Source organism: Mercurialis annua, linkage group LG4 (genome assembly GCF_937616625.2).
Source record: "Mercurialis annua linkage group LG4, ddMerAnnu1.2, whole genome shotgun sequence".
NCBI classification, from domain to species: domain Eukaryota; kingdom Viridiplantae; phylum Streptophyta; class Magnoliopsida; order Malpighiales; family Euphorbiaceae; genus Mercurialis; species Mercurialis annua.
In genome coordinates, this window is record NC_065573.1 from 36295394 (window position 1) to 36305750 (window position 10357).

General features: G+C 31.2%; 1 protein-coding gene across 1 annotated transcript; it reads left to right on the top strand.

Moving 5' to 3' along the window:
- Positions 1–1628: 1628 nt before the first annotated feature.
- Positions 1629–8810, top strand: LOC126677683 (probable polyamine oxidase 4). The gene is made up of 10 exons (XM_050372435.2): positions 1629–2079; positions 2365–2480; positions 2599–2687; positions 4122–4235; positions 4524–4611; positions 4738–4823; positions 4914–5016; positions 5841–5938; positions 7370–7799; positions 8228–8810. The coding sequence occupies exons 1-10, from the start codon at positions 2025–2027 to the stop codon at positions 8540–8542; spliced, it is 1494 nt and encodes a 497-aa protein (XP_050228392.1). The 5' UTR covers positions 1629–2024; the 3' UTR covers positions 8543–8810.
- Positions 8811–10357: the final 1547 nt, after the last annotated feature.

The following is a 10357-nucleotide window of genomic DNA, read 5'->3' on the forward strand; positions in this document are numbered from 1 at the left end:
CATATTCTATACCCAAAATTATTTTGATGCATACATGTGTGCAGGCAAGTGTTCCACAGTGCCACTTGCGTGTTTCCCTGCAATGTCAGAAATATCGAATGATTGAAAAATCCTTGAAAAGCTTGAATGTATAAATATAATTAATTTAATTCCTTTAAAACTATAAAGTTTAACGTATTTTATAATTTTAATACAGATTTTAAATTTAGCAATTTAATATATGGATTATCATTTTATTGCAACTCGATATACTATACAATTTTCCGTCAAAAAATATTAACATAGACATTGAAATAAACATTTTTTAGTGTTCCCGTCAGTAATTTTTTTAATGGAAAATTGTTCATTGTTTAGAATTGCAAATATTTAAAATAATTATATCAGACATTGTTAAAATTAATAATTTGTGTTAAAATTACAAACATGCTAAAGTTCGTAATTTTTAATGCAATTTTAATATTATTGTTTTTTGTTTTTAAAAATAAAATGATGATGTTTGTGAGTAATATTTAAAAAAAAAATAACAACTCTATCATAATTGAAACTAAAGATTTATAATAAATATATAGATAATTAATTTTGAAGATATTCAAATTATCATATTTTTTATGACAGAATTTTATTTATTTTTAATTTAATTACTAAATTTTATTTCAACTGAAAATTTTATGGCAAATATGCTGAAGCAGCTGATTTATTTTGTCTAAAATCTTGACATACATGCATAATTTGATTAAAGAAACACCATATTGAGTTGAAAATGTGTATAAGTGACATATTTTCAGAAAAATACAAGTAAAAAGCGATAATCACCCGGCAAATTTTGATCTTCACGTCATCATTTTGATGGCAATTTTTTTGTTTAAATGAAATGAAAGTTTGGTAATTAAAATAAAACAAATAGTAATTCAATCGCAAAAATAAAGCGATAGATTAGATATTCCGAATTGAACTAGTATCCTTATATAGTCGGGGTGGGCATATACCAGTTAATCGGTTTATGAAGGTAATTTGTAAACCGATCCATAGTAGTACGGTCTTTAAAATTAATAATTTAAACCTAAAATTTAAAATGATTAAACATTTAAAACGATTGATTTTTTTTAGTTTTACGGATTTTAATCATGTTACCATTAGAATAGTTAGATACAAAATAAATAAAATATATAGATAAAATTTTAAATATAGTCTAATAATTTTAATTTTCATTCTATTTAATTAGAGATATATACATCTTATCTATTCATAATTTAATTAGATAAATATTTTATTAAAAAAATAAATTTATTAAATATATTTTTATATTTATAATTTTTATGTACGTAGATTATAAAATATATTTTATTTGAATCATTAAAAAACATATGTACTTTTATGGTTTCGGTTAATTGGTTTGAGCAATTTTTTTGTCCACCCCTATTAAATAGCTATACCTAACTTTAAAATATTTTAAAAAGGAATTATGTAAAATAAAAAATCACAGCAGCAACATGCCAAATTGCCAACATATGAATCTGACGCTGCTCCACGGCACTCAACATACGAAATGACCAAAACAACCCCCAGAGTGCATGAGGGTGTTCCTCTACTAATATTACCCCGCAAACACGCGGAAACAAACAGCCACCAGCTTTCTTTTTTGTTTTTGGCTCCAAAAAAAACTCAGTTCTCGCAGAAGAAAATAATTTCAGAGGATCGGAAAATATTTGGCCAATCTATGCAACCGTCGTCGCTGAAGAATTGGCTTCCTCGTCGTCGATTGTTTGGTGTTCGAAGTTATTGTAATGAATTTGTTCGATAAGCTACCTTGTTCTTCTAGTCTAAGCCGCTTGATTGCGGGAATTTTGATTTTTATGCTCTATCATTCTTTTCAATTGATTTCTAATTTCTTGACTCCTATACACCCTTAATTTTTCTCCATTAACCACGATTAATACAACGCCTGTGTGTACGTACCGTCGCTGTTTCTTTCTTTTGCTGTTGATTTTGAATCAATTCTTCTCTCGCTCGTAAAGAAATCAAAAATGGATAGCAATGCCACCTCATTTCTCCAGAGTCTCCACAATCCGCTCCTCGACGGTATAATTAAATTCTTTATTTACATTTTATTTCATCTTTGTTATAATTTTTTCGCGCATTTTCGCATCTATTGGTAGATAATTTAGAATGTGTTATATTGGTGCATTGGTTGGTTTGAATTACGTGTGTGTGTGTTTGTTTTAAATGATGGAGACGTTTGTTTTTGTGATTGGACTTAATTCAAACAGGAATTTGAATATTTTTGAAATTGTTTATTCTTTATAGCTGTTTATTTCAGTACAAAAATGTTGAATCTCTGTTGATTTTCTTTTCTTATACGAGTAGGCACTCATACCTCGCATATTGAGAGGCAAAATAGCTCATCACCTACTGTGATCGTGATTGGTGCTGGTATTTCTGGGCTGTCTGCTGCGCGTGTCCTCTACGATGCATCTTTTAAGGTTAGCATCGTGTTGTATGAATATAATTTACAGATTGCAAGCACATTGCACATGCGTATAGATTTATGTGTGTCTATAATTCTATGCAATTAGTCCTAAACTTGTCTGTTTTTGGAAGGTCATTCTGCTTGAATCACGCGATAGGCTAGGGGGGCGCATTCACACTGATTATTCATTTGGTTACCCAGTGGATTTGGGAGCATCATGGTATGTGTTTTGCCTTGCCATCTCCTCTTTTCTCTTTTATTAAGTTTCTTTGGATCCTTTGTTTATAGGGAGGGTTTAAACATACAAAAAAATATTTTCTCTGTATTGGATGTATAAATAAATGTATACATGCATTGCTATGGATGAAAATGTCTTATGTTTGAAGACTTATATCTGTCATTTATCTATTTGTATTTGTGGAAATTTATGCGTATCACCTTGTCATGGGGAGGGAGAGAGAGTAGCATTAGGAGTTTATTTAATTCTTGGCTGGTGACTCTTTTAATTATTTGCTCACATGAACTCAGTTATCATGTGAACTACATAATGTTCAGTCACTGGTTCGTTTCCTAATTTTTTTTGCCAAAATGTGAACTATTTTGAAGCTAAATCCATTGTTACCACTTCCTATCTGGTTCTGGTAATCCTATACTAATCTTCATATTCTTCATTCCTACAACTTGAAATTGCTGACTCCCTTGCAGTGATGCACCTACTATATATCAAATATATTTTAAGAACACAAACAATCCACTAAAGTATTCAATAAGATATATTTTTAAAAAATTATAAGTGTAGTTCTAATTTATTGCACATAAGAGGGAGCAATTTCATATTTGATGAATAAAATTCACTCTGATCAGGTGCGACAGACATTCTATATCATCAATTAGTGGTGTAATCAAGTAGATACAAGTCAATTCAATGGCTAGTCAACTTGAATGGACAAACTAACACGATAGGGTTACAATGGACCGCAGTCAAGATGATACGATATGCTCCTTGCCTTGATATGACTAACAAATTTCAGTCTCTAAACACCATTTGTCAATAAACTTAAATTTTCAAACTGGATTTTTTAACTTGACGCGGTGCTTAATAATGTGATACTTGAACTCCGTAACAGCCGAAAGAGTTTAAGATTTGTATAAATTGCTGTGGATTTCAGCACGTAGAAACTCTAGTTGCTTCAAGTTGAAGGCTTTGGGTTGTCATACATATGTAAGGTTAAACTATATAGTCCAAATTGCATAAAATTAGATACTTGATTAGGCTTTTGAGCTATTGTTTCAAGTACCATACTACTCTAATTTAGCCTGATGTGCTATTGAGTTTGATTTGATTACAGTTTTAGTTTATCTAGTAAAATTTTTAAATAGTCTCTGAGGCAAGTCTGAATAGCTTATGAGCATGACTTGTTTCCTATCACTGAATACAAAAATTCCCACAGAAAACCTATCATATGTTGTCTGTGTTTCATGTTGATTGTTTATGTTTAGGTCATATGCTGTTGCTTGCTTGCCAGTTTGTGCTGGTGTTCCCTTGCTTTGTGCTTTCTATATTTGACTTGGATCCTTACTTGTCCACAAAAATGCAGCAATTTATCAACCAATTTCATGCTTATAACAATCTTTATCTTGCATTACTGTTTAGGCTACATGGCGTCTGCAATGAGAATCCTTTGGCTCCACTCATACGCTCTTTGGGGCTTACATTATACAAGACCAGTGGTGACAACTCTGTGTTGTATGACCATGATCTGGAAAGGTAATTTATTTTTTGATATATGTATATTTAAAATTCACGTGAGATTTTGCACAAAAAGTTGACGTCGGCACTAAAATTGATGGTTCAAGTTTGCTTTACTGTTGCTTCTGTGAAACTGGGAAAGGAACATTTTAAATAAGTAATTTGGGTGCTTTAACCTGAATGATTAATTGATTTCATAAAAGTTGAATTGCTTGCTGCTTAAACGGATTTTTTATTTTATAAATATTTAAGTAGCTTTTTTATTTAGTCTGAACTTGTCTTGATAATCTATATTGGGCATATCAGTTGTACACTATTTGATATTAATGGACATCAAGTTCCACAACAGCTGGTCGTAGAAGTAGGTGATGTATTTAAGAGAATACTCAAGGAGGTAAATTCACATGCATTATTGGGTGAATTTTTTTCAGCTACAAGTTTAGCTCTGTTAAGATCAACATGCTAATTTTCTTAATTTCCTTAATGTGATTGTCTTTTTTGTTTTTGTTAATTCTTTTAGACAGAGAGAATAAGAGATGAACACACTGATGACATGTCCATTCTCCAAGCAATTAAATTTGTGCTAGATGGGCATCCAGAATTAAGGTATGGAAAAGAGAATTTAATGAACAAGTATATAATATGAGCTTTAACTATGGGGGTTCTTCAATATATTTCTGACTTATATCTCCACAGGCAACAAGGAGTCGCAAATGAAGTGTTGCAATGGTATATTTGTAGGATGGAAGCTTGGTTTGCTGTTGATGCAGATATGATATCACTGAAAATGTGGGATCAGGCAAGTATATAAAGCTTTATATTAATTTATTATAAAATTTGGTAGCATCTCTATCGAAATGTTAACAAATTAAATCTGAAATTTGAACCTTAAGATTAAGTGTGGAAGAGTACATTTCTTTGGATTAATCTAAAATTTCTAGCCCAAAGACATTTTTAGTCATCCTAGAGGAATGAACTAGTATTGACAAGCTCCTTTCTACCGTTAAGAGTGTGCGGGATATCTATATAAAGGCTTTTAGAACCTCCAGGATGCAGGTATTGGGACTGAGAATTACTAAGACTATCTCTGGTAAGTGAAAAGACAAGGAACTTCTGTAACTTAAAGCCCTTGTCTGAATTACTTCCACTAAATGTTTTTTCCTGAACTCATTAGTACGGATTTGGATGCTACATACTGCATCGATGTATGGTTAAATGTTATCATTGCAATAACTAGAAAGAAGGCCAAATGGATTTGTCTTCATATGCCTTTTAGAAATTAACTTTATCATGGGGAAAATATATCACTTAGAAATATTTTTTCAGAGTATATATACAAATACATCCATAGAGGTTTTGGTTTTATGTGACAATTTGTGTTAGACTATAAAAGGAGTCAAATATGTTAGACTATAAGGATACTCTTTAAAATAACATAAAGATATATATTGAATGGTTTAAATAAAATGACTAACATATGAAACCTCGTGTTTTTAAAAGGGTGCAAAAAGTGTCTTTAATATTTTCTAATTAGTTTTTCCTCATGAAGCTCTTGTAAATTAGAGTTACTGGATTTTATTTATGCGGATTTTTTTACTTTTGAGGTTATTTTTTGTATTACAGGAGAATGTTCTTTGTGGTGGTCACGGACTTATGGTACAAGGTTATGACCCAGTAATAAAGACTCTGGCAAAAGACATTGACATACGGTTGAATCACAGGTATGCTTGTATATTTCTTTGTTGATTTGAATTGCATTTCAACTCATCATATAAATGTAACATATGACAAGAAAAGGTAAAAAAAGGTGTAAGCACAGTAGATAACATATTGTAAGAGGCATATCTTTTCACATGTTGCTTGGATTTTTATTTTATTTACTATCGCCTTTCTTTTTGCTATTTTTCTATAAAATGAACTATGCTAGTCACAAGAGTATATGAAGATGCATGTGTCAAATAATTGGGGCGAGCCAAAAACATCAAGACGAAATAACATTTGAATGCAAAATTTCGATGGGAATTTTTGAGTTGAAAATGAAAGAATTCCTGTCTATTGAGTTTCTATTATTAGAATTATACCAATCATATTTAAGTCTTATTAGGAATTCATATATGAATGGAAACCTTTTATGAATTTGTTTTTGGCATAACTCATAAACTTGGAACTATAACTATAAAGGAGTGATGGAGTCTACTTTTGCTCTTTATTTTTCTGAATATAAGCTTGAAATGCATCATGCCAAAATTGTCATCAAGCATATGATGTTTTTTTGATAATTTTCATCCATATAGTTGCTTTGTATCTGGCATATTCTTTATGTGTTCCACCCATAGTCATTGGATGGCCTTTTGCATTTATTAAACAGTTGCACAACTGTAAGATGATGCCTTATGAACCACTTCTTTTCATTATTTCTTTGTCTCTATTCTTCAACATCATCCTCTATAGAGGCTATAAAGTGTCATTTATGATGGCAGCTCCATGCATGTTATGCTGCACGGAAAACGAAAACGGACTTGGAAATGAAAAGAGCGAAATAACTTCTTTCATCATATAAGAAACAGAAACGTGTGGAGAACATGCAAATAAATGAATGTATATTTACGACAATTAAAAAAAGAACAAATCAATTGAATATAATTTAAATTTAAATTCATTAAAAATAACGCATTGGATTATACATATTGTAAGAAGAAAGAATTTTTATTTGTGCATTGTGGTTACCGTAAATAATTAGATTTGTAGGTAATAGTTAAGTTTTTGCTGGTTTATAAGTAACTTTTTAGTTTTTTGAGGAAATGAGCTTCTTATTGGAAAATGTGTATTTTAATTTTTATTATTTACGGAAACCGTCCCGAATGTTTCATATGAATTCTGGAAACGAAAACATTTCTGAAACGGAAAATGCAGCTTTCTTGAGGTTTCCGTGCAATATAGCGTGCATGTGATTGTATACTGAGAAAAAGAATTTTTTATAGATATATAACGTTGATTTTGTAGCTAATTCTTTTGTTTTGTTGCTGATTGCTTGTTGCATTCAAATGTCTTTTCTCGAGAATCATAATTTGTTTAGTCTTAAATTTAAAAGAATCATTGTCGTTTGAATAGAACAAATTATTCTGTATTAATAGTCAAACATTTCTCTGTAGAGTTACAAAAATATGCGATGGGTTTAATAAGGTGATGGTCATGGTTGAAGATGGAAGGAACTTAATAGCTGATGCTGTTATTGTTACTGTACCACTCGGAGTTCTTAAAGCCAATTTAATTCAGTTTGAACCCAAGTTGCCAGAATGGAAGGTTTCTGCAATTTCAGACCTCGGAGTTGGAAGTGAAAATAAGATCGCACTGCAATTTGATGAAGTATTTTGGCCAGATGTAGAACTCTTGGGCATTGTTGCACCCACTTCTTTTGCTTGTGGTTATTTTCTCAATTTACACAAGGCAACTGGCCATCCTGTACTTGTTTATATGGCTGCCGGAAGATTTGCTTATGATATTGAGAAGCTATCTGTTGAATCTGCTGCAAATTTTGTGATGTTACAGCTAAAGAAAATGTTTCCCCATGCAACAGAACCGGTAAATTCCTGGCTGTGATTAATGCACATCTTGTCAATATTTCCATTTCTGAAAATTCTCTACTCTTAAACTTAATATTTATAATCTATTATTGTAAATAATGACCATTTCATTTTTTTTTGTTTTTGCATTTTCTGGTTCAACTTTTCTATTTCCATGCAATATAAGGTTAAAAGTACTACTTGCAAAGTTTAGGTCATCTGAATATATAATGTTAATGAGTGCTATCAATTACAGCATCACCATTTTCATTTTTTCAAAACCATTATTGTTCTGTATTTTCTACATTCAGCATATATTTTCCCCTACGTCTTTTATGTATTGCACATGCTACAATACCATGTAGAAGAACCTTGAAATTTAAGCAAATTATTCCATAACCATGTGAAGTCTCTGAAACTGCCATTTTTCTGATATTAATGGAGCAGGTCAAATATGTGGTAACGCGGTGGGGAACAGACCCAAATTCACTTGGTTGTTATACGTACGACAAGGTTGGAAAGCCAGAAGATTTATACGATAGGCTTCGTGAACCTGTAGGCAGTCTGTTCTTTGGAGGGGAAGCTGTCAGTATGGAGCATCAGGGATCTGTGCATGGAGCTTACTCATCAGGTATCATGGCTGCTGAGAATTGTCAGAAGCTTGTATTAGAGAGACTTGGTAATATTGAGAAGCTCCAATTGGCCCCTTATAGGAGTTCAATTCATGAAACTTCAATTCCCCTGCAAATGTCAAGGATATGAAATATCAGTTGATGAATATGAACATGATTTGTGATTTCTGCCACTCTTTTGTTAGTTTGCTTTTTAATTTTTCATTAGTTTGTAATTGATGCTACAGCTTTCTGTTCATCTCTATTAGAGGGCACGTAACTACTACTACAGCTAGAGGTGTGCATGATTTGGTTCGAGTTTAGTTAAATGTAAAACCAAATCCTTCGATAAGGATGATAAAAATTCCAATTAAATGTTTATATAAACTTTTGGTTTGGCTTTGCTTTTCGTTGGTTCAGTTTGTTGGATTACGCCCTCTGTTGAGCCCAGTGGCGGAGCCATGCGCTCGCGCTGGTTGGAGTTGGCCCGAGACGCAAGCTTTTTTTAGAGAAAAAATTTCTGATTATAAGCTCCGCATGAAGAAATCATTGATTAGGGCTAACTGAATTCATATGGATTTGGGTCAAAATAATATTTTGTAATTAGTTTAATACAACTGATTGAATACCCATGTAACTCGTTCACTGGGGAAATCACCCTCTATACCTCATTTTTTTTAAAAAATTTACTAAAATACCCCTCTTATCTCTAATCTAACAATGAGTTGCCAATAATTTACTAATAAACTATTGAAAATGAGTATTTTTATAAAAAATTAAAAAAATGAGGTATTTAAAAAAGTCCATTATTAATTTGTTCCATCAATTTGTATATTTGATCATTAATATTAAAAAATTATTTTATTGTTAAATTGAACAAAAATTTATTACTTATTATTAAATGAATTAAAATTTATTACTTATTATTAAATCAACTAAAATTTATATATTATTATTAATTTAAAAATAAATGCAGTGACATAACTAAATACTCCAATAGAAGTGATCGAAATATAAAAGATAAATATAACCATACGATTAATATTACGGGAGTATAAAAAGAGAATGAAAAAGAAAAAAAAGCCGAAGGAGAGAAGAGGATATTGAGGCGGAGTAGGAAGCAAATGTCTCCAGTGTCCATTTCCTATCTCCGCCCTTGCATATATGACCAACATAAACGTATATAGAGAAGAAATAGATAATAAACAGAAATTTTCTGGTTTTTGATGAAAAAAATTATTTATATTAATTAATCAACATACATACACTCATAAATATATTGATATTTAAGTTGGAATTTGTTAGTATCCCTTCCTCTCCTTATCAGCTGCTCTCTGTCTTTTTATGGCTCTAGCTTTTTTTTTTTGAAAGGTAGAATAATATTAATGATCCGAAGCAATTACATTTGTAAGAAACTCAGGGCTAGTTATAATTTATAAGTTAAATATCTCTTTCTTCAGCAGCAATCCTTGTTAGTCAGCTATGAATTAGCAATTATCAATGTCTAGATTTAGATTTATATTATAAAATTAGTACCAAAATCATATAATTGAATTACGAATTAGATGCCTCAATACATGTCAATATTATCGGTTAATGAGACAACAGATTATGATCCGCTTTGAATTGAACAGCTGCTTCTTTTTCTTTCTATTAATCACAACTAGAATATTATGGGGGTCCTATTATATGCTAAATTTAGTGAGGATCCAATTATATGTTTAATTTAAGGCCAAATGTTGTAAAAAGGCCAAACCTTTCATAAAAGTTTCACAAAAGTCCTGACCTTTCAATTTTGTTGATTTTGGCCAAAAACAAATTATTTGGTCTCAATTGTGGCCAACTCTCAATTTAATTTCAATTTGCCTATGTGACGCCTATGTGGCGCCTATATGGCATGCCAAATATTGAAAGGTCGGGACTTTTGTGAAACCAAATAATCTATTTTTGGCCAAAATCGACAAAA

Coding starts and splice junctions, on each gene's coding strand:
- LOC126677683 (XM_050372435.2), top strand. CDS start 2,025: ATGGATAGCAATGCCACCTCATTTCTCCAGAGTCTCCACAATCCGCTC. Junction 2,688..4,121: donor GTGGATTTGGGAGCATCATG/GTATGTGTTTTG, acceptor ATTACTGTTTAG/GCTACATGGCGTCTGCAATG. Junction 4,824..4,913: donor GATGGGCATCCAGAATTAAG/GTATGGAAAAGA, acceptor ATATCTCCACAG/GCAACAAGGAGTCGCAAATG.